The sequence below is a fragment of the Bos mutus genome, chromosome 6 (assembly GCF_027580195.1).
Source record: "Bos mutus isolate GX-2022 chromosome 6, NWIPB_WYAK_1.1, whole genome shotgun sequence".
NCBI classification, from domain to species: domain Eukaryota; kingdom Metazoa; phylum Chordata; class Mammalia; order Artiodactyla; family Bovidae; genus Bos; species Bos mutus.
Genome location: NC_091622.1, coordinates 12,297,543 through 12,322,251, shown reverse-complemented (window position 1 = coordinate 12,322,251; position 24,709 = coordinate 12,297,543). Strand labels below are relative to the sequence as shown.

Here is a 24,709-nt window from a genome sequence, read left to right as displayed (position 1 = left end):
ATGGGTCAAATATTGTTCCCCCGAGTTTCAGCACTTTTTAATTGCATGTGTTCTGTTTTTTTTCCAGTATGCAGTATTTCAGTGATGACAATGCTATTATGCTGATTTTTTTCACAATTATAATTGTATTTTGTAGTTGATACTACATTCAACAAGTAAGTCTCCATCTCTCTCTGACTGTTTCAAGGTGATGACACAATGACGGGTGATGGGGGAGAGTACCTTAGACCTGAGGACCTAAAGGAGCTGGGTGATGACTCCCTCCCCAGCAGTCAGTTCCTGGACGGGATGAATTACCTGCGCTACAGCTTGGAGGGGGGCCGCTCCGACAGGTATTCACCGAAAGCGCTCCCTTTGTGATGATAGTGTAGACAGGATCATTGACACTTCATAGGTATCCTGTCCTCTGGGCAGTTAGTGTATTATCTTATGGTATTCTCTAACAACTTTGTGTCTGTTTTAAAGGCAACCGAGGCCTAGAGAGATTAAGTCATTTAGTGAAAGTTTAACTTTGTAAGAAGCAGAGTCGTGACAAATAAAGAGCTCTAAACTGTTAAAGTATGATACTTTCAATCATCTACAACTTTTTCTCTAGGCAAATTAAAAGGACAGTTTTGCCTTATGGGCAGTCTTTACTCAGTGGCAGTTACAGGTACTCCCAAATCCCCTTGGGGTTTTTTGTTAGTGGAATCATTTCTGTGAACCAAACTATACTGTGAAGAAGGATTTAAAAATAACAAATTGAGAAGGAAACATTGCCTGGAACTGACTGTTTTATGAAAAAAATTGGAATAGAATCCCCCAAGAGGCTGGATACCAAGAGCAATCTGAGCAAAATCTTGACGGAGAGCAGATTTTATCACCAGATCCAGGGAGGTTTACATTTTATTCTGAAACATACAATCAATTTTGGGGTTAATTACTAACTAGCACCTCAGGTGTTTATTAGTTTTTGCGACAAACTGACTAAGAACATTCCATGGTGCCTCATCTATCACTGCCAATTTAGATTGTGTGTAATTGTTTATATAATGTAATATCTTTTGCCAGTCAGTAATCTCAGGTTTATAATTTTAATATTGGCTCTATTTTTGGCTATATCCAGCATATGTGGAGTGTAAGAAATAAATACCTGAAAGCCTAGTCCATTTTAAAGGGATAATTAGGAAAAACAAGCCTACCTTGGGTTTTTTCCTTGAGTACTAATGCCTCCCTCCTATCTTTTTTTTTTTTTTTTTTAATTCAATGTGCATATAAGTGCCTTTCTGGACTGGCTTTGTGGTAGGTGCTGGAGGTACAAAGATGATTAAGATATAATTGCTGAATTCATAACTAATGGCATGAAAGATGAGGCCAGTGGTACCACAGTGCACCTGGATCCCTGAGGCTCAGGCTTCCTGGAGCCGATGAGCCTAGATCGAGAAGGGATGATGAGTAATAGTGGTGAGGAGAGGCGGGGAGGGCATTTGAAGCTTTGGTGAGGTGAGCAAAGGCTTGTGGTGTATGAGAGAAACAGAGTAGTGTAACAGTGTAGCGCGGCTGGAGTGCAAGTGTGAAGGAGGGGCGGCCTCATCTGCATTTTGGATGGATCTCTCTGACAGTGAGACAGAGGGTGAATTCAGCGGCTTTGTCAAAGGGCTACCCACCTCTGGCAGTAGTAACCATCTGAGAAAATACTGCTGCAATGGTTGCTGGAGGAGCTAGGACAAGACTTGAACTCTTAACCTGGGTGGTAGCAATCCTGGAGAGAATTTTAGAAATGAAAAATTTGAGAATATATCAGTGAGGCAAAACTGGCCAGATATGGTGACAGATTTTATGGGCTGCGTGAGGAAGAGGAAGAAGACCCAACTGGCTCGTTGGCTTCAGTGACTTAGATGGAGAGGGTCCTTGGGATCAGGATATAGGGGGAGCTGCTCAGAGAGTGAGGGTAGGGGAGCTTGTGAGGGGTCAGTGTTCTAGATTCTGAATTTTGATACACTGATTGATTTGAGCCTTACAATCTGAGATTCTTGAAAGACTTTAAATTGCAATGAAATATTTATGGCCTTGCAAAAATTCACAGTAGTCTGTGAATAATCATATTAGTGTTATCCAAAAATCCTTTTTTTTTCAGCTTGATTTCTCTTGTTACAAATAAGTGCTTAACTTGATCCTTTTGCCGACATTGAAATACTTAGTATGGAGAAAGATTTAGAACAGTGCTTTCTATAAGACGAGTATCAGTGGTTTGAGGATTCTACCTAAACTGAATACTTCTCAGCTTGTAAAGACAGGGGATATGAAACAAAAAAGACATGATCGGTTGTCCGGGGCCACACTTGCATTTGTAAGACACCAGATGCATTCATCCTTTCCGAGTTGGCATTATAGTCTGCATTTCATTTTCATGGTTGCTTTTTTTTTTTTTTTTTTAGTTTTGCTTAGCCAATTGAATATGTTATCTTTTTCGGTAATCATTTTTTCCTTCTCATTTCTTTATTTGGTGTGCTTTCAATAGTACCATACCCAGGTAGGTATTAATTGCATATCATGAAAACATGACCTTCCTGGATACATCCACATTTCCCTGCTCTCTGCTCAATATATGTGTATTGTGTGTATGTGTGTGTGCGTGCATGCGTGCACACTTGTGTGTTTTGGCAAGGATTGCTTATATTCTAGAATTATGGATTTATTCTCAAATTAGGATTTTTATGTATTAAATTGAGTATCTATTAATATTTGAGCTAGAAGGAGGAATATTTTACTAGGATGAAAGTCTGTGACACGCCCCCACCCGACTTTATTTTAACTGTCACAGCTCCACCTTGTGGTTGATCAAACATTAGCACAGTTTCCCCAAAAGAAAGGTGTTTGTGTGAAGTCACTCAGTCATGTCCGACTCTTTGTGACCCCATGCACTGCTGCCCACCAGGCTCTTCTGTCCATGGGATTCTCGAGGCAAGAACACTGGAGTGGGTTGCCATTTCCTTCTCCAGAAGAAATGTAATTAGCCTATTTATAGTTGGACATGATAGAAAAAATTACTCTGATGCCCGAAATGTATATGGATGCAGAGGAATAAAAACAGCTAAACTTTGATTACATTGAATAGGAACACAACCAAGATGTGATTAGTTGGATTTTGTTTCCATTTTATTTTATTATTGCTTACAAATTAAAAAGTGCTATTCAGAGTCAGTGCAGAGCTAAATAACAGTGAACCACAGAAGCTTCCCCATGTATTAAAGCAAACACATTGAATTTTGGGATATTCACTTGTTATGATAGGTTTGAAAGCACCATTAATTGAATTTCTAATAAATATTGCAGCTTACTAAGATAGTAATTATTGCACTTTTCAGTGAAATTGCAAACTTTGATACCACCTAATATGTGTCCATAAAGCAGCTGTATCATGGTGAAAAAGTATAAATTTAAGATTATAAAAAAAAACTTTTGGCTCATCCCTTAGCTGAACAGCATGTAAAAATTTACACTTCTATAGATATTTTATTGCAAATTTAACTGAACAGCACCACCTCTGACCTAATTTTTTAAAAGTGGCAATTCTGTTGCAAAATATTTGAATTTACTTGCAGTGTTTTAAAAACACTTTCTGATCCAGAGACTTGAACTAGAGAAGAATTTCCTTACTCTTGGAATACTCTCACTTTATTTCATTTAAGTAGATTCTTTGATATCATAGAAAAAAGAGCAATTAGAACTATAAACATTGATTAAATACCAATTAGCATTTTAGAAGGCAGTAAACAGAGAGAGCTAAAATAAAATCAGAGGGTAGAGATATTCAGACATATGGTTTTAACTTACTCATTCTCTTCACTCTGTCTCTCTAACTTCCCTCACTCTCTGTAGATCCTAATATCTTTTTCTCCCTACCCTAATCTCCTTTTTGTAATCATATTGTCTCTTTCTTTCCTATCTTCTCCCTCTGTGTTTCTTTGGTGTTTGGACTCTAGGAAAGACAAAAAATAACACCAACATCCCTTTTCTCCTCTTGGTTCAAAACCAGTTGAAAAGTAGACCCAGGTATTAGGTCGATGGATATCAGTAATCCACCGTTATTACTGATACAGTGATTGCAGGATGTGGCTTTAAATTCGCGCTCCAAGGAACTCTTAAAAACCTCATTAATACCTCTTTCCATTCACACCCAAAGGAGCCCTTAAATACCTCGTTCCTAAAGCAGACACACCCCCACTCAGATATGGGGCCTCCCTGAGAGTGGCAGTTGAGACCTGGCTGCCCTTTTACAAGTTTACACTTCGACAGTGGTGGCAGCCACGTCACTGGGTCTTAACTGAGGCGCCTTTTTTTTTATCCATTCAGTTTTTTCCCATCCAAGCTAAATATCTATTTTGCCTTTGAGACCTGTGTTTCTACCATTCCATGGCTGCATTTAAGGGTAAAGTTACATAGTGATGGAGTCTCTACTTGCCGTTATTAGCAGGCATTTTTGTTCTTGTACTCCAGTGCCTGTTGGTCCTTTTGTGCTGTTCATTAATATAAATCTAGCACTTTTAAATGTATCAAGTCACCGTCTGGATCTATGAATTTCAAAGCTGAGCATAGAGACTATGTAATCAATACATCTAAACCCAGTAGATCTTGATGGGGGAAGATGATGAGCCCATAGACAACATATCATTTCAAGAGGTTGACCTCTCTACTGTTTTTCCCTTCTTGGTTCAATTCAAAAGAAAATAAAGGAGAATAGAATTGAAGAGCTGTTAACCTAGTGCTGCCTGGTACAAAACACATACAAGTGAATCTTTAGCTATCTTTGTAGTTTAAAGCAGGGGAAAAAAAAATACTCAGTCCACCAGTTGAGACAAGCTTTTGCTGAGATTAAAGACCCCTGTTCCCAATAGTTTAATCCCCTTCCTATCCTCAATTTCAAAGTCAGGCCAGGGTTTGTCACAGTAGCCTATTTATGAAGTGCACCATCAAAATCTAGCTGCACAGCTGTAAAAATAACTATAGTATAAGCTGCTTCCAGGTGCCAGAACTAAAACCCCTGTGAATTGTTTGCTTGGCATCCAGGCTCCTCCTGCCATGGCCGTGTCAGGAGCCTCTATCTTCCCCAAAAGCCTGTAGAGCATAAAATAGTGTATTGACAAATTCTATTTAGATTTAATTGTATTATAAACACACAGACTTATATAGGTGTAAAAACATAGGATCAGATAATTTAACTTTTTTAATACATGAATTTTAATACATCAATTACACTTACCGTCTAATATTCAGCATTTACTTTGGGGCATAGATCCTACAGCAAAATAGGAGAAGGCCCCAAATTACTATAAATTATCTACCAAGTGATGATTTCCTCAAAGATAGTTGGAGATGTTGACACCTCTCAAAGATGACAATATATGGCTTACAAACTTAGGTATATTTGCAAAAGAAAATAGTTTCTACTAATAGATCTGCTAAATTGATGTTTAGTCCATAATTCTATAGCGCTTCACTGGCCGAATACCTACTAGCTGAAAGTAAATGAAATCTTGCTTCCATAAATAAGCTGAAAGTTTGCCTATCTCTTTATTTTCCCTTGTGGGCTTTGGGCGAGAGTATTCTGAATACAGATCTTTAATTCTTGGGCTAACATGTATAAAATATAGTTTATTTAAGATACCAATGTGTTTGTCATTTGATTGTACAAATTGACTAGGAAGTAAGGAAATTGCTGCTAAGTCGCTTCAGTCGTGTCCGACTCTGTGCAACCCCATAGATGGTAGCCCACCAGGCTCCCCCATCCCTGGGATTCTCCAGGCAAGAACACTGGAGTGGGTTGCCATTTCCTTCTCCAATGCATGAAAGTGAGAAGTGAAAGTGAAGTCACTCAGTCGTGTCCGACTCTTAGCAACCCCATGGACTGCAGCCCACCAGGCTCCTCCATCCATGGGATTTTCTAGGCAAGAGTACTGGAGTGCGGTGCCATTGCCTTCTCCGAATTGCATCTATGCAAATATCGAGTCTCACCCATTACATATGAGTATGTAATTCAGAACTTTGAAATTCAGATTTGCCAAAAATGTAAAGCATTGCTTATCAAAGCCTAAATCCCATTGTGAAGCCAAGCCTCAGTTTTGGTCAGTGTCCGCTGGCAATTCATTTTCACGCTGGCAGATGTGTGTGTGCGCGTGTGTTGTGGGTTGGTCTTAGAAACGGTTTTTTGTGCTCTTGCATCTCATTGCCACAGCGACCAGCGTTCTTTGGTGCCTCACTCACCACACACAGGACATGCACAGGGAATGGTGCTGTCCTTTGAAATCCCTTTATTGGAAACACCAGAGACAAACAGGAGAAACAGCACTTCCACAGGAAGCATGCATCTGGCCCCCATTCATCTCGCTCTGTTGCTTCCAGGGGTGTGCACCGACACTCAGTCATTCACAGCTGGAGAGGAGGAGAAAGAGGTGTGGAGAGAGAGGAAAATGAGTGAAAATGAAACCTGTGCTTTCGTTTCATTCTCTCCGAGGGCTGTCTTCTACTAATATTTTTTCTAGCTGCAGGGAGATTTACATTTAACACAGATTTAAGCAGTCTATCCTGGGATTACTTTCTGTGTGAATTTCTTATACTAGCAGTAAGCTACAGTTGCTGGTTTAAAACATTTCTGGGAAGAAAATGAATCAGGTTAGGAGTATCAAATTTTATCTTCTGGATTCCCTTGTGCCCTGGCCATTGAGTGGTAGGAACCAGTCAAAAGATGTGTTAGTTTAGTTGCTGGACAGAGAGGTGTGGCAACACAGAGACCTGGGTTTCCTTCTTCCACGGTTGCGATTTATGTCCCCCTGGAAGTTGCACTGTTAGCTAATAGCACGCTTTTTTCACTCTCCTGCTCGGCTCATCATTCCATCCTCCCAACCCTACTACTGCTGTTGGTATATCACCATGACCTCCTGCCAACCTACCAGCCTTCGATCCTTCAGTTCCGACAGGTCTCACACCCTGAGCCATGCCTCGTACCTGAGGGACAGTACCATGATCGACGACGCAGTTGTGATCCCCAGTCACCAGGTATGTGACTTTTTGCCTTTGCGTTTCTGTTTTCTGGAGGTCTTTTTAACGTTATCTGATGTTGGCTAGGTCTGGAAGAAGATTTTTTAATCTAAAAAAACAAAAAACAAAAAACTGTCTTAATTCAGTCAATAAGCCTAGCATAAGAGATTTACAAGTTTTTCAAAAGCATAAAGAAAGTTTGCTGCATTTCTCAATGAGCAGAGTTTTTCTAAAATAATATACTACTTGTGTCTTAAGCTATACTGGATTCTTCTGTGAAGATTATATATAAAACTCAATTTCTTTGTGAAATCTCTGTTAAAGGAAAATGTAAGGTTGGATGCATTTTAAAGTATAAGATAAAAGGTACAGGTTAAAATATATCTCTTAATATTTAAAATTGTTTTCTATGAGAAAAGGTGTAGAATTTGTTATGAACTTAATTTTAGATATGGTTTTATCAGTTTGACTATATATAAGGAAGTAAATGAAACCTGTGTTTTTCATAGACAACTACTCAAGTGTAACCCTACATCAGTAATGTAATTTAAATTGGAATGCATTATAAAGATATATTTTTAAATGCCTTAGTCTCATATCATATTTTTAAATGAATGTTTTTCCATGTAATACCACTTTCCTGTGATTCAAATTATTGAAGTTCATTATATTTTAATTTAATTGAAAGAAAGTCTTTCATATTAAATCCAGTGTTCTTTGTGTTTAGGTGACAACTCTAGCCAAGGAGGCAGAAAGGAATTCTTATCGTCTAAGCTGGGGCACTGAGAACTTGGACAACGTGGCTCTTTCTTCCAGCCCTATTCATTCAGGGTGAGTAAATCAATATTGTGTATCCAGATCAAGAGGTAAAAAGAGATGAGTGAAAATAACAGCTTTGTCCAGTAGCTTTAGCTGATGGCTAGCTTACAGGGGAAGTGACCTTTTTTAAAAAGGTCATGCTTTATCCGCTTTATCCGCCATGGAGTCTCTCTACACAAACAGACCAGCAAAAAGGGTTGAATTCCGCATAGAAGAACTGACCATTGTTTTAAAATAACGCATAGAACTGCGTCAAATAGCTTGTTAACTAACCAGAGTATACCTGTGGCCTCCTTATTGTTCATATTTTTGTCTTTAAGATACCTTGAAAAGAGGGGCAAGATCATTTGCTTTTGAAAGTTCTGCTTACTAAGATTGACTAGTTTAATAAATGCCTTTCCTTGCATATTAATGCATCTAAAATAATGTTTACAGGAGTCTGAGTCATACAGATAGACAGAGGAGTTCACATGGTGCTTGAAGTAAGAATATATTAAAAAGGGAGATTTGAGTGCAACCAGTTAGGTTCTCAATTATCGTTTTAAAGTCATTCAGGTAATATATATGCCACTACTTAAGAAATTCTGCCTATTTATATTAGCTTATTAAAAAGTAGGACTTTGAGTTAATGATTTTAAATATCCTTAAAGATGTTCTTAAGTTAGAAGAATTCAATTATTTGTAATATAAATTCCTTAAGGGGTTTTAAATTGTAATACTCTTTACAATTGGTCTTTTCCTTACATTTTAATGGTTTCAAGTTGTATAGTAATTCCATAATTATGAATAAACTTTAAAAATGTTTTTCTTTAATTACTTTTTAAACCCTGCTTGTATTTTATCTAACTAAATGTAATATTTTGATTTAAATTATTATCCCAAACTCCTTATCCATTATCCACAGAATGATTTTGAGTGATGGATCCTTTATTGTTTTTATTATTCTAAAATATTCTCCTTTCAGGAAAGCATTCTAAGATACTGTAGTTTAAAATTTGGGACTTCTTAATCTGATCTTCTGTTAAAGGCTCTTAAAACTAGTTACATAGATATAAAATTAGTTACATAGATATTGAGAATAATCATAATACTCTTCTATGTTAAATAAGTAAAAGCTAGTTCTTAGTGTAAGTGTTATTCAGGGGAATAAAAACCAATTAAACCTCATTCAAATTTACTTATTTTAAGTATAAAATGAGATAATTAAAATCTGACAGCTATATGTGGTTCAAAAAGCATAACATCACATACTAAATTTTTCAACAATAATAAGAAGAAAAAAACCTTGGGCCTAGAGTGTTGATGGATAATAGGTCAGAATTTAGAAACCATAATCTAGTATTTGAAGTCCATGTCCAGCCTACAAAGTGACAAGATTACTTTAAGCAAAATGTGACAGAGAAAAATTGTCTTATTGCAGACCAAGATTTTAAAGATCCTTATTTTTTTTTACTATGAAACATGGTCACTGACTCTGATCCTCAACTCTGGCTGTACATGGGAATCACTTGGGAGCTTTAAAAATATTGATGCCCAGGCCCCAACTGAAATCAGTTCTATCACAGTCTCTGTTGCTGGGGCCTTGCCATTGGTATTTTCTACAGGCACCAGTTGTCAAATATATTTGTTTTATGTAGGCGATTAGTAAGGAACACCATTGCCTAATAAGGCTTTGACTATAAGTTTGACTTAGGTAATTAACATATGACTAGTTACCTCAAATATCTTTTTATCCTTTCCATTTACTTCAGTATTCTGTCTTCACACACTGTTGAATTCTGCAGCGCACCAAAGTTTGTGCCAGGCACTAAGGAAAACAGATGAGTAAGCCATAGCCAGTACCTTTAAGAAGCTTGCTGAGGGCTGTTATTTGAATTTGGAAGACAGTCTACGAAAGAGCAATAACATGATGGTTAAGAGTGTGCTTTGGAATCATACCAAACAGAATTCAGATCCTGGCCCTGACATTCAATATGTGACACTGGGCAAGTTGTGTAAAGTGCTTCCGTTTATTTATCTATAAGATGAATGTTATGTTATAGGCTCCGTAGGGGGGACTTAAGGATTAGGTGCTTCTTAAGTAGTTAGCATTTTGCCTAGAAAGAATAAGTACTCAATAGATTTTAGCCATTAGTATTTATACAATCCACACACACATCTTTAGCAAATTTCCAGTTAGTGAAACAAAAGTATTCCGAATTCTCTAAATGGGAATAACCAATGTGGTATAATTCATAATGGCAGTGTTTGACTTATTTTTTATCAGGTAATCTATCGTAAAGTTGTGTTTCTACCATAGTATTTGAATGAACACTGCAAAAGATGACTCCAGTGGAATGGATACTTACCACTAAAAATTCAGTATTTCTGAACGTGATGGTATTTGAAAGCTACTGTGGTATTAATATACATAGTATTCATAATATATCACATACAAATGACTTCTTATAATTTTATTCATTATACATCAGGTTCCTGAGTAATAGTTTTTATGTAATTTACCAGGAGCTGAGTTTATCTTAAATTAATTAGGTGAATTCTAAGCCACTTCAAAGCCTGCCCAAATTGTAAGAAAAAAAATAATTTTTGATAGAGGAGATAATAAAGTTAGCTTTTATATGCGTATGTCACTAGTTTTGTGGATAATGATCTATTAGATTAGATGAGATTTTAGATTAATGGAAGACACAACTTCTACCAATAAGCACCATTATTTTCTTTTATTTCTACTGTTTCCAATGACTAGTGTTCATCACAATAGGAGAATAGGTCACGGTGATTAAAAAATCTGTTCTGACCAATAAATACAGCCAGTATCTAGCAAAAGAAAGGCCGACTGTAATATTTTTGTTGTTGTTCTTAAAGAAGTTGCCTTACTGATTCACAGTGTGATTATTATTTCCAGTATCCTAACCGTGATCACATCCAGTGCAAGCTTTGACAAGAGCTTAAATTTTACATTTCTTCCCCATTTCATAAGTGCATAATGAATCAACAGATGTAAGCCACAAATTCCTATCAATAGCTAGTTTTGTGACTCATTTTAAGTATTATTTCAAAAGTCTTTAATGTTATAGTTTTTTAATGTCAGCCAAGTGCCAACAAATAAATGTCAGTTCATGACGTCGTATATAAGACATAGTAACTAGAAGTCAATAGGAAAGTAATCTTTTATAGGACTTCTTTTTCATGAAAACATGTTGAAGATGGTTTTGCTGTGAACCTAAAACTACTCTAAAAAATATATTCTATTTTAAAAAAAATGTAAAGATGTTAGCCCAAATAGTGGAAGTTGATATTTGAAATTCATAGAAATTAAAGATGTTTTTCATTTGACGACACCAATATTTATCTAAGTACCTGTGGCAGTTAATTTAGTTGTTCATGTATTTCAAACACTTTTTTTTTTAATGGTGCATGAAGGTAAATTCTTTGGGGTGAAGAAAATTGTTTCGTAAGTAGTGAAACAACTGTTTTGTCAAGTTAGGTTTCTGGTCCAGAGTATACACTTATCTGTAAATCATCAGGTGCCGAAAACCCAAGTGGACTCTCTGAAAAGGTACGGAGTGTTTTGAGGAAGAGCAGCCTCAAGTAGAAGAGGAATGAACGGCAGGACTTAGAGCGAGGTCAAACAGTGTGACCAGTGAGGAAGACAGGGAATGGAAGTCTTGGAAAAGCGCCAAGACTTCGTTCACATAGTTTTTGTTACCTATAGTAGGTAATTAGTGTTACCTACTCTGCCTCATAGTTTATGCTGCTGTTTGTCATTGGAGCCAATTTTTAAATTGCGCCTTTTCTGTTTGCATTTCTTATGTAGCAGCCCAAAGGGCATTACCATTATTTTGAAAATACTAAAAGTGTGAGTGAAAAGCTATGGAGGCAAAACTATGTCTATCAAATGAAAGACTTTTTATCTTTCATTAAACTGCCCCTTGATGTTGTGTAGCTTCTCGGATATTTAGACTTTGAGTACCCACATACGCCAGTGTTGAATAAGGCCACAAATACCTCTCCATTGGTTTTATATCCCAGTTCCCTAACCTGGGAGTTACTCCATAGCCCCCATATCTGGGTCTTCTCTCAGCCTTTTCAGAGAGCTGTATCTCATTTGTATTTCCATCCTTTTTTTTTTTTTTCAGTGAATACGGTATTGGTATATAAATATTTCATTTGAAAGTCACTTCTGATTTCCTTCTTTATATTTCACTTTATCCATTCCTTCTCTGTGCTAAAGTATCTATTCTGTTGCAGCCGCACCTCTCCATGTCTTGATCGTGACAACAGCAGGTGAACTTCCGCATAATTCCTTCTCTGAACATGTTGCCTCCCCTCTTCCCCTTTCTCCACGTCCTTCTCCCTGTACCTTGCCTCGGGATGCTTTAGTGTGACCATACCTAGCCAGAGAGAGCAAGAGAGGGAGCACATGAGGGAGAATGATTTATTGCCTCCACGTCATGACCATTACTGAACTCCCCATTATGGTACAGGGAAAGCGGGTATTTGTTCTTTTGTTGGAAATAAGTGGGGGTATGCTAAAATGAATGTAGACCTCATGGCTGTCTTCATCATAAGTCTCCGTGTCTCTGCTTCTTTTGAGAGAAAAAGGGCTACATAGAGCTGAAAGATGTTATTCCCAGCAATTATGCAAATTGGTTAAGCTATTTTCAAGTTATAGTAAAGGTTATGATTTTAAGTGTCACTTAGCAGAGTTTTTTAAAGCTATAGTCTAGGGGAACCAAAGGCTGAAAGTTTATTAATAGTGCACTTGCTTGCTAGTAGTGCTTTAAGTGCAACTTTTGATATTTTGGAAATTATACTATAGAATGATTCCAGTGTTCTAAAAATATCTATGATTCTATGTTATTTTGATTATATGTTATTTTGATAAAGTTATTTTTAAAAGTTCTTATCAGACTACTGGTTATAGTATTTTTATTATATAGTCATCCATCAAGATCAGGATACTGAAGATTGTCTACAATCAGGCAATTTTCAATTTTTACACATTTATATCAATTTTTTTACTTTTTCTGCAATACCCACTAAATATTTTGTGTCTATACATGAACATAGTGATAAATACATTTTTGGTGATGTTAACAGGTTTGAGGCATTTTATTTCAAAGCTGTTTTTCATCAGTTTTTCAGTTGATGGAATTTGGAAGATTGGGAAGAAATTAAGAAAATTATAGAGGACAGGGAGCTCACGATACGGTTTTCTCACAGTAACCCAGAAATCAGATTTAATTCAAGGCCCTCTTGCTATGTATGTGTAGATCACTGAAGCACCCTGATGACCGATTTTTTTTTCCTATTTTCACTCAGTAACTAACTCTGAATGCTGTAATCTCCCCCCGATCCTTACCCCCATGATCCTGGATGAATTAAACGTAAACCTAAGGATTCATAACTTTTGGGGTGGAGGATATAGTCCTCAAAAGACCAGAATCACTGTTTTCTGCTGCCTCCTCTGAAGCATGTATCTGTCTAGCTAATCAACTACAAATTCCTAGGCAAGTCATCTGCATAATAATGGTGGATTGCTTTTGCTTTTATTCCTTTTAAATTGTGATAACACTGTATCTCACAATTTAGAAAACTTCAATAAGGATTTCTACTTTGCATGACTGCTGAATTTCCTTTGAAGAGTAAGATAAACAATTAAAACCAAGTATGTTATGTGATGTTTTTTTGTCTGTACAGTCTGAAGTCAATGTTCAGTGGAGTATGTGTATACATTTTCTGCAAAACTACTCCTGATTGTTTTAGCCATACAGCAAAAATAGTATATATTTCGTGGAGGAATAGCAGTTTGTTTTTCAAATAGAAATGCTTCCAGAACTTCTGAAATGGAACATTCCAGTAGGTCGCCTAACCTAGTTAGAATTTTAATACCAGAATGCCACATTAGAGTTTGAGTTTAATCAAAGTCTCTCATTTTGGGGATGAGAAAACTGAAACCTAAAGATGTTAAATGCCTTGCCCGAGGTTAGAGCAGTAATTCAACACAGGGTTAGATCTCGTGATAGATCCAAGCTGGAGCCAGGAAAGAATGTAAAACTTGTTGAATTATCTTGTGCTCTGTAATAATAGTGTTTTTTACCTCTTCTTTAGTACAGTTCATAAACTAATCAAAACTCCGTATTAAACTACTTTAGCAAAGTTCTAGGTTCATTGTAGATATTTAATAAATGTTAGTTACTCTGTTTAATTTTTAATATGCTAATTTTAAGACATTCAAAATATATAAAATTATATGCATTTATTGAATTCTATCTGCTTGACCCACAATGATTTAATTCTTGCTCTACCCTTAAGTGGTGATAGGATTATCCCTCATTGACAAATGAGGCTTCAGTCACAGCTCACAAACAGTGAAACTGAACTTCAATCCATTTATCAATACATTTTACTTTAGTTCTTTTCATCTCCCAATGTGAGGGTTAGGGTTATCTTGTCCCATTTTTAATCTCCTGAAAATATGAGAAAATCAAATTTACTTAATCAAATCTGGTATGTGAACTAATTTCTCTCATGATTCACCCTAACCTTTCACTTTTTCCTGTGATACAAAAAAAAAAATAATGATCTCTTACAATCTGCTTTTTGAAATTGTTATACATCACAAAATAACTATCCACTAATCTATTACCTAAGCTTCGCTGGTGGCTCAGTGGTTAACAACCCGCCTGCCAATACAGGTGATGTGGGTTCGATCCCTGGGTTGGGAAGGTCCCCTGGAGAAGGAAACGGCAACCCACTCCAGTGGGAAATCCCATGGACAGAAAGGAGCGTGGCACACAGAGTTGGACATAACTGAATGACTCACACACACATCCAGGTAGTAACACCTTTGGATATCCTGATATTTTTAATGAAAATATTCAAATACTAAGCCAATTTTATATTATAAACTATTGGGATTAACTGATTAGCATGTTGACTTTTATCAAAAGACTTCTCATCAGTACCTAGAAAAAAAAGTTGCATAATTATTTCTTTTACTCTCTTTTAGTTGAAGAAAAGACTTTTATATATAATTCTGCATAGTCAGCTTTTTAATTAGTTGTTTACTTTAATGAAGTCTGACTGGTGTTTGGTCCCTGGTTGTCCTTCTTTTCAATTAGAAATAAATACATACAGCTTCTCACAACTTACCCTTTTCACTCTTCGCATCATTCACTGTTAAGCAGCATCTATTTGAGTCTGATTTGCTTAGAGTATTTTCTAACTAAATTTGTAAACATTTTTATTCATTTTGACTATCAATATTTAGCTCTTTCATGACTTCCCATCCTTTTGTTTCTTTCTTGATATCCTTCTGATTTACTTTCTTCTCTGCCTGCCTGCCCCTCTCTTCCTTCATCTCTCTCTCCCTCTCTCGTCTAATAATTCCCTCAGTAGAGCTTGTTGTTGTTTGTTAGGCTAGTGCACTTCCTTTAGTTATTTCATAAAGACACAAAAGCTTGTTTTTGTTGGAAGTTTTCTCTGAATTAGACACATTGCCACTTTAATTTTTCAAATTTGCTTGCTGTTCTGGTGCGATACTTAAATATAATTTTCTAGATCTATGATGACACCAAGACATATATAGTTAAATTTATCTACTGCAGCTCCAGTCTTTAAGTCCTTTTACTTCCCAGTCTTTGGTCTTTCTTCATACAGTTTTCACTTCTAACAAAATCATTACTTTGGTGTATCCAAACTCTTGGTTTTTTGCTTACTTTCATTTTCTACTCATCCTCTATCAAGGTAATTGAATATATTCACTCTCTCATTTTCAAGCAGGGAAATGCCTGTAGAGGAATATTTAATATTGAAGGCAGTCCTTCTCAACTAAAGCTATTTTATGAACTGAGATGTCTGAGTGTAGTAATTTGAGTGAGGTCTGACTGGATTGGTTGTCCAGGAATCAAAGAATAAATAACCTTCTACTTTAGCCTTCTTCTCAATTAGAAACAAATATATACAGCTTCTCACAACTTACCCTTTTCACTCTTCTATTCATTCACTATTAAGCAGTTACTTATTAACTGCCTACTGTGTGCCCCATTCACATAGCACTAGGCACTTGGGACACAGGAAGAAATACGGAGCACAAGGTCACTGCCATTGTGACACTGATATGGACCTGAGTGCGGTCTAGTTCCTTCCTCCTTGACCAGGAGAGTAAGCGATTCCGAGGAAGTGAAATCGTCATGTGACATTTGGGGCTTAGACTGTGAGCATCCTCGGCAGCAATGGAAGACACCTGGGCTATGTCTTTACTTTCTGTATCCTTGCCAAGTTCCTAGCAGCATGGAAATTACGGGGTAAAGGAGAACAAAAGAGGATTTTAAAAGAAAGTCAGTAACATAGAAATCAGAGAAAGTAATCAAACATGTAGGTGCTTAGACATTGTTACAGCCAAGTGTATAGCTACTTCAATTCACTCCTTACAGAATGCACTGCTACAAGATATTCTAAATGGAATATATAGGCTGTAAACCATTACTGGAATAAATATAGTGAAAGTATAATAGCATGTACCATGAATGGGGAAACACCCTGGATGCTTTCAAAAAATAGATAGTATTGGATACTGATGATATTAATCAGATGTATTATAATAATTCCTTACTTTTTTGAGTCCCTATTCTTCAGCAATGGTGCTAGTAATCAGAAGATGAAAAAGAAATCAAAGAAAGTAGAGAAAGTCAGAAATACAGCATTGAGTTTGAAATAGCACCTGTTGAAACTTCAGTCATTTTTTTCTAGTTTTTATAAAAATCAACATAAATATCATGCTGCTGTTGCGGCTAAGTCGCTTCAGTCGTGTCCCACTCTTTGTGACCCTAGAGACGGCAGCCCACCAGGCTCCCCGGTCCCTGGGATATCATAGTCAAATGAAATTAATAAAATGGGAAAGAAACCTTTATAGTCATCTAGATGTTTTACCAGTTCTTTCATTCTTTTTGAGCGATAGTGCATTTTAAAAAGCAAATAGAAAATAATTTAAGAATTCCTGCTTAAACACTAGTAATACGAAAAGCAGCCAACATTTTCTCGCTGTATTTTGATAAAGACCAGAAACATCCACACTTCAGAACTGACCTGCTGCTTATACTCCCCAGTTTGTGCCCCGTACTAAAAGCTGAGAGGATGGGGTTTAAACCGGTAGATCTAGACTGGCTCCTGCATGGGGAAAGAAGTGTGAGACCTCCTCTCCTGGTCTCATTCTGCGTGACCTGCTTCAGATAGGCACTCTGGGCTCCTTCACAGACGTCTGTATTACTAGCAGCAGGGTTCTGTTCAATAGCATGCTTAATGAGGTCTGTGTTCTGCTATGAAGAGGATGCTAAGGTATTTTTCCTTCACTTATTTAAAAATAACACAAATATATTGTGTTTCTATCCCATAACTTACTTTAATGAAATACCTTTCAAATGTTTTACATGTTTGTCATGGATGTAATATCTGAGTGTGATGAATCTGGTATAGTTCTGTGCTGGTTAAGCTATCAGCAGATCTTACGACACCTGTGTGTTGCTTTCCTCTTTCTGTTTTGGTATAAAATTCTTGCAAATGCAAGGAGAATTGGGAAAGACAGTAGGGTGTGCACATTTTTTGTGTGTGTCTTTGTGTATATGTACACGACCATCAGATTGCCTGGTTTAATTTTTCCTCCTTGACAAAGTAAGTGCCTCCCAGACTTTGAGTTTTACACTAACCTAGTGAGACAAACTCACACTAAGCTGCAGAAACATCCTGAAGGAACCAACTTCAGAGTTGAGACAAACCCTTTCTCTTGGTACAGTTAAAAAAGTAAACAAGCCAAATCACCTTGGATCATTACTCCCTTATTCATGAACAATTAGGTTGGCAAAAAAGAAGCAAAAGAAGAGATGCCTTTACATTTCTGAATTACTAGCTGTGATTTTCCATGTTTAATTTATTATAATTTGGGGAAAATCACGATGCCCAGATGTCTTCCATTAGCATGAGCCCAGGATTTCCCCCTCAAAACCCAGAGCAGAGGGGATTGATAATCTTGTTTTCTTTCTCTCCTATCAATTAAAATGGTATAGAAGAGATATTTCTACTTAAGAAGTGAAAAAGCACCTTTGAATCGGTAAATGGGCTCTTTCCAAAGCATTTGATTTAAAAAAAAAAAAAGCATTTGATTATTTTGGTTTTCCTCTTTTTTAGAATGTAATCAGTTAAAAACCTGCATCCTGGGTATGACAGTGTTGGAGCAGGATGCATGTACATGGGTTTGGTCTTGAGAGAAAGCCTTTGAATTTTTTTTAAGTTGTAGAATTATGCTGAAATGATCTGGACATGATGTAATTTTTAAAAGTCAAGTTGAGTTAACTTAGAAAAGCTACAATTTAGTCTTTCCTCTCTGCTCTATCTTTATATTATTTCAAACTATGGATTTTTCAGGACGCATATAGCAGGAAGCAAATGCCTCTGCATTTATAACAAAAGGAGACTCATATTCTTTATGTAATTTCATTCCACTTTCTAAGTCAATTGGATGTATGTTTAATTTACAAGTTCATGTTTAATATCACCATTGTCAAATTAGGAGCAGAACTGTTCTTTAGTAACAGATCAAAAAATACAAAAATTAAAACAGCAACCAAACTGAAATAAAGGCACTGGTATAAAGTAAAATTACTTTTTAAGGGCATGTTTTTGGCCACTATGCATATAAATAAGAAATGTTTTAAGAACAGAGCGTTATGGAAAAAAAAGCTAACTTGACAAAGCTTGTTTATCTGCCTTCGGTATTTCAAAACACCATCTAACCTTCCATTTTAACTTTTAGTTTCCTGGTTAGTTTTATGGTGGATGCCCGAGGTGGTGCTATGCGAGGATGCAGACACAACGGGCTCCGCATCATTATTCCGCCCCGGAAATGTACCGCCCCAACACGAGTCACCTGCCGACTGGTCAAACGCCATAGACTGGCGACAATGCCTCCAATGGTGGAAGGAGAGGGCCTGGCCAGTCGCCTGATTGAAGTCGGACCTTCTGGTGCTCAGTTCCTTGGGTAAGGGTTTCTGATAAACCTCCCAGTTAGTCACTGGTGAGCTTGTGTCCTCTACATGAAATCACTAGGATGGAGTGGAAACAGGTACGTCAAGCTTTTGAAAGAAGATTGGCCCCTGTGAAATTTTTTAAGAATTGAAACTAATGCCTCAATGTTTGACCGCACTTAAATGCCTCTTATTTTAAGGCATTAATGGGTTAAGCATTCAGGTTGACTATTACTCTTTCTCTTTGGATGTGATAGTAGCTGCCAGGCTTCCACTATGAATAATCATACTTTGGTTGATGGTAGGTATTTTTTAATCTGGATTTAAGTGGGAAAGTTGTAGAGAAAAAATACAGTTGGTCCTTGAAGGACGCAGGGGTTAGAGGTTCTGACTGCCCCCCACACAGTCAAAACTTTGCAAACACCTGAGGATTGGCTCTGCCTGTAAGAGGCTCCTCCACATCCCAGGTGCTGCGTCTGTGGATCCAACAACCGCTGATGGACCACGTGGTTCTGAACTATTTGCCATTGAAAAAAATCAAATGGACCTGCCTAGTTGTTCAAGGGTCAACTGCACTAGTCTGTTCTGAACATAAACTTGACGTCTTGTATAGTTACAACAAACAGAATCATCATCTTCGCTTTGGAGAGCAGTGTTCTTTATAGAACATACAAAAATTTAATCTATGTGATTTGTCTTTTCTGTTATCAAAATTGCTACCATGACTTAAAAATCATCCTGGCAGTTTTTTATTTGGCATAGATTTCATTAAGAGGACAAAAATCCAGAATGACTTTTACCATGCTCATTTTAGCAATTTTGAGCAGAAATAAGCTTTTCTTCTATTTGTACTGCTGCTGTTATATTACCTGGTATCTCAATATGCCAAGAAATGAGTAGTACCTGCTGAAAACTGACAAAACCAAGTTTTGGAGGGGGACAAGTTTCAAAATATTTTGAAACAAATCGGTTGTATTTAAGTCTTATTATATAAAGTCTTTGTGCTAAAAAAACTGGGAGAAGATCCTATTAATTAGGAACTCTTTTGCTTTGCCAGTGTCATACTGGGGAGAGGATTTCTTACTTTAGAACTCAGGAAACGTTCTAAAGCCTCGTAATTTGGAGCAAACTATTAACAGGTTGTTCCAAATTATGTTCACACCTGAAAAGGTGTGTGTATGTATTTCCCAGTTATGGAAACTACCTCCCATGTCCTCCTATCAGACAGACCAGAGATTTAGAAGGAGCCTGTGAAGTTCTGGGTTGCATCAGAAAACTCCATTATGGTTGGAATAATTCCCCAGTGATTCCTTTCATATTCTGTGCCAGCTCCTTTCCCCTTCCTCATGCACAGATAGTTGTAGGCTTTTTAATAATTGTCAGATCTGTTGAGAAATACCCATGAAAACTTCTGGCCTCATTACAGAGCCAGAGTTTTTATTGTATTGCCAACAGCTTTGTCTTTCCTGTGGAGCATATTTTATTTTATTTTTTTGGCTCATGCCCTGGCGGTGAACCTAAGCAGGAATAGATCCGACCCCAAGCGCCCTCCTTCCACGCGCCTCCATTGTACACTCTGGGTCTCTTGTTCTTGCTCTTTGTGACCAATGGAGGGGGCAGAACCAAACGCAGTGTGAAACCAAACTTCACTCTGTTCATCAGCTGGTGACGCTGGGGTTCTGTGGAACACAACACCTGAAGCTTACCTATGTTCTTTCTTTCACTGCTGCTTTGGATGTACTCAGTAAACTTCACCTGCCAACGGCTCCTCCCCCACTTAATGAGGGAGAAAGTTTGGTCAGCCGCATCCTTCAGCTGGGGCCTCCTGGAACCAAATTCCTTGGGTAGGAGTGACTTAAAACAAATTGATGGCTGCGGGCCCCCATTCTTCTCCTTCTTCTGCAATATGATTTCTCTTTTTGTCATTGTGCCCATGACATGTCCCTCTCTATGATTTAAATTCTGTACAACCTATCTTTAGTGGACCATTTCTGACCCTTGTGGTATGTGACTTTTATTTTTGAGTGATGTTTTTATATCTTTTCCCTTAAGTGCTGTGACCTTCATTTTCGTTTAAAGCATGAGATCTGCCTAGTTGTACTATGTGCTAGTTAACGATGTCGTTATGATAAATTCGGAGTCTGTATCAAAGCAACCTGGACTGAAAAAAAAAAAAATCAAAAGCCTCTCTGGATTTTGAGAGTGAATGTGACCGAAACACAGTAGGGTAGTGCATGTTCTGGATCCTGAAATGTAATAGGCATTGGACACACCTGGCCGCCTGCTGAGGCGCTCCCATAGGGCCACGCTGTGTGCACATGCCTGTGTCTCCTTGAATGGAGGAAATAGACGGAAAGAGTCCTGAGTGCATGCCTCTCGAGTTCCGAAGCAGTTGACTCTTCTGACATCTCATTTATGGCACATGAAATTACACAGCGTATGAGCCATTTTCCCTCTTAAACCATTTTGTCATTCTGCACCTTGTAGAAAACGTTTTAAGAGATTGGCATACCTCATAGATGTGCATGTACATTTCTTTTGGTTAAATGTGTTATCCTTACGTTGATCAAAGGAGAAGTTCCAGAATGCCACATGCACTCACAGGGAGACATCATTGGCTTAAGGTAGCAGCATGGCCCCGAGGATTGGCGCCCCCGAGGTGGAGTGCTAGCTACTGTGGGACCGTCTGCTAGCTGCAGGGCTCCGGAGGATGGCCCCGCTCTGTCCCTGTCCCCAGAAAGAGAAGAATTCCAGGTCACTTTGCAACAGACAGAGTTGAGGTGCTTGTCTTGCTGGTGGTTAGCTCCTGTCCACACTGAATGTTCTGCCTTGCTGTGTCAGGCCTGTGATCGTGGAGATCCCTCATTTCGCTGCCCTGCGAGGAAAAGAGAGGGAACTGGTGGTCCTGCGCAGTGAGAACGGGGACAGCTGGAAAGAGCATTACTGTGAATACACGGAGGAGGAGCTGAATGAAATCCTGAACGGCATGGATGAAGGTACTCCATATTGAAGGTTTTAAAAGGACTCTGAAGTGGAGGCATGATAGTGATGCATTTGTTTATATCCTAGGGGGTATGTGTGTGTGTTACCTAATCCAATTTTCTCTCCTGGCGCTTGCACAGTAAAGCCTGCCTACAGGCTACACAGTAAGCCTGCCTACACCACAACATGAGGTTGTGGTGAAGGAAATAATACCAGGTTATTGCAGGTGCAAAGCAAGAAGTCTGGGTTTTTGAGCATTAGCTGCCCAGACCCCTTGTTTAGCACCAGTGACTCAGTGGTAAAGAATCCATCTGCCAATGCAGGAGACGTGGGTTTGATCCCTGGGTTGGGAAGGTCCCCTGGGGAGGGAAATGACCCACTCCAGTATTCTTGCCTGGGAAATTCCATGGACAGAGGAGCCAGGCAGGCTACAGTCCATGGGGTTACAAAAGAGTTGGACATGATTTAGTGACTAAACAATGACAACAGAGTGTTCTGGTATATTACCATGGTGATGCATTGAAGTGCACAGTATATTTGCCTAGTCTTATTTTTGTTGCATTCAGGAAAATGAAATTCTTTAATAGTAAATATCTTAGATTAATAAAGAAATACGGCCCATCTCTATCTTTCATGCAAACTTTTCTAAAATATGAAATAGAATAGATGCTGTTTCCAGAGAAGGCAATGGCACCCCACTCCAGTACTCTTGCCTGGAAAATCCCATGGATGGAGGAGCCTGGTGGGCTGAAGTCCATGGAGTCACTAAGAGTCAGATACAACTGAGTGACTTCACTTTCACTTTTCACTTTCATGCATAGGAGAAGGAAATGGCAACCCACTCCAGTGTTCTTGCCTGGAGAATCCCAGGGACGGGAGAACCTGGTGGGCTGCTGTCTATGGGGTCGCAGAGTTGGACACGACTGAAGCGACTTAGCAGCAGCAGATACTGTTTCATAACAAAATGAATAGATATTGGATAATATATCCATGATTTTCAAAAATGCCTAATCTGAACATTTAGATATTTAAGACACTGATAAAAAGTGCTAAACTTTTCTCCAGGAAAACTTACATATACCCATAACTACTACGTTATAGGACAATATAATTTTTTCTTTCATCAACTTATTTTTCAGTTGGAGGAAAGTAGCTTTACAGTGTTGCATTGTTTTCTGCCATGCAACAATGCAGATCAGCCATAATTATGCACATGCTATGTGTGCTAAGTTGCTTTAGTCAACTCTTTGCAACTCTGTGGACTGTAACCCACCAAACTCATTCTCTCCATGGGATTCTCCAGGCAAGAATACTGGAGTGGGTTGCCATTTCATTCTCCAGGAAATCTTCCTGACCCAGGAATTGAACCCACACCTCTTACATCTCCTGCATTGGCAGGCAGGTTCTTTGCCGCTAGTGCCGCCTGAGAAGTCCTTTACCTCTCTCTCATGCCTCCCTCCCCTGCCCCATCCCATCCCCCTAGAGCATCACAGAGCACCAGGCTGGGCTCTCTGTGCTATATAGCAACTTCTCACTAGAATAATACTTTGAACTTTCTATTAAGGAGTTAGGAAAATTAAATTCACTCACAGTTTACACTTAAACAGAGAGTTAGCTACGGTTGAATTTCATATGCACACTTACACATATAGTTAAGGAACGTATTTTTCCTTAGGGCTTTAATCTCTGTAAATCTCAAATCCCAGTTTAGGCCATTTAACCTCAGGTTGAAATACCTTAGTTTGACGAGAGGGAGGTGCTCTTTCTTAGGCCTCCTGAGGCCGCACAGAGATGAGGTGTCAGTCCTGATAGATAACCAGAGATATGTTCCACTTTTCGTGACCACACAAATAGGCACTTTTTTTTTTCCCCAAGTGCCAAGAACATACCAAAATTTGCACCGACCTGGGCACACAATTGTGCGGCTGTTTGCCAGATTTTATCAGTCTTCCAGGACCACTAACTGTAGCTTCATGTGTGGCTCATGGATGGTAAGGTGTAGCCTGACAGCAGCTGCTTTAATGTTTCTTCCTGTTCTGCTGAGGGTTAGTAAGAAGAGAGGCCACAGAAGAGGAAATTATGCCTTCTGGACGTGTGGGTCAGTATTTTCCAATTAAGATGAAAAGATCCGGGTTCTTACCGATAAAGCTTGTTCTGTGCTGTATTTAGCTGCTTCTGCTCCTGGGAACCATTTCTTTTGCATCGAGTTTAGGATATTTCTCTCTGATATATTTACCTGTCATTAACACTGCCATGTTGTCCTTAGATGGGGACCCACTCTTATAACTTTCTACATAAGTAAAAAGCTCATTTTGAAATAGAATCGAATTTGTATATTTTTATGTTTGTTATGTTTGTTCTGTGAAAACCTCTTCTTTCATAAGTATATGCTAGTAATTGCCAATGTATCAGTCTTCAGTCATGAAGGATCAGATCCTGGGACTTCAGACTTTTGCTATCTAGTTATATTCAAGAGTCAAGAAAAACACAGTTGCTGTTCATGCGTCTGTAAGAATTGTAAAATGCTTTCTAAAAATGAATCGCTTTCCATAATCTCTTAAAATTCAGTGATCTACTTAGTTCAAATTTTCAAATTTTAAACTAGTTGGATTTACTGTGTTGCCCTGCATATCTACACTAATGCAATTTATCAAGAGTCCATTATCCCATTCTCCTGATGTTAGATGATCTGCTTGGTAAGTTCATGATTTCAGGGGAATATCGAAACCCTAAATTTGCAATCACTGATCTTTTTAAAATATCCACAGTGATTATCTCCGAGACAACCATGCCACTGGAATAACACACTAATACACGTCTTACCCTTCGAAGACAGATTTTATTCCCGCACTACTCCCCTGAGAACC

The 24,709-nt window shown here is 38.1% G+C and overlaps 1 protein-coding gene across 26 annotated transcripts in view; it reads left to right on the top strand.

Moving 5' to 3' along the window:
- ANK2 (ankyrin 2) overlaps nt 1–24,709 on the top strand; it is a 700,765-nt gene that overhangs the window by 629,286 nt on the left and 46,770 nt on the right. For 12 of the 26 annotated variants that reach the window (XM_070371962.1, XM_070371966.1, XM_070371983.1 and 9 more), the window contains 6 exons: nt 188–332; nt 6,933–7,035; nt 7,745–7,848; nt 12,088–12,123; nt 18,650–18,874; nt 21,702–21,856. In XM_070371962.1, coding sequence (XP_070228063.1) covers nt 188–332; nt 6,933–7,035; nt 7,745–7,848; nt 12,088–12,123; nt 18,650–18,874; nt 21,702–21,856 — 768 coding nt within the window. The remainder of the gene's footprint in view (nt 1–187; nt 333–6,932; nt 7,036–7,744; nt 7,849–12,087; nt 12,124–18,649; nt 18,875–21,701; nt 21,857–24,709) is intronic. The other 14 variants (XM_070371979.1, XM_070371971.1, XM_070371974.1 and 11 more) reach the window with 3 other exon arrangements.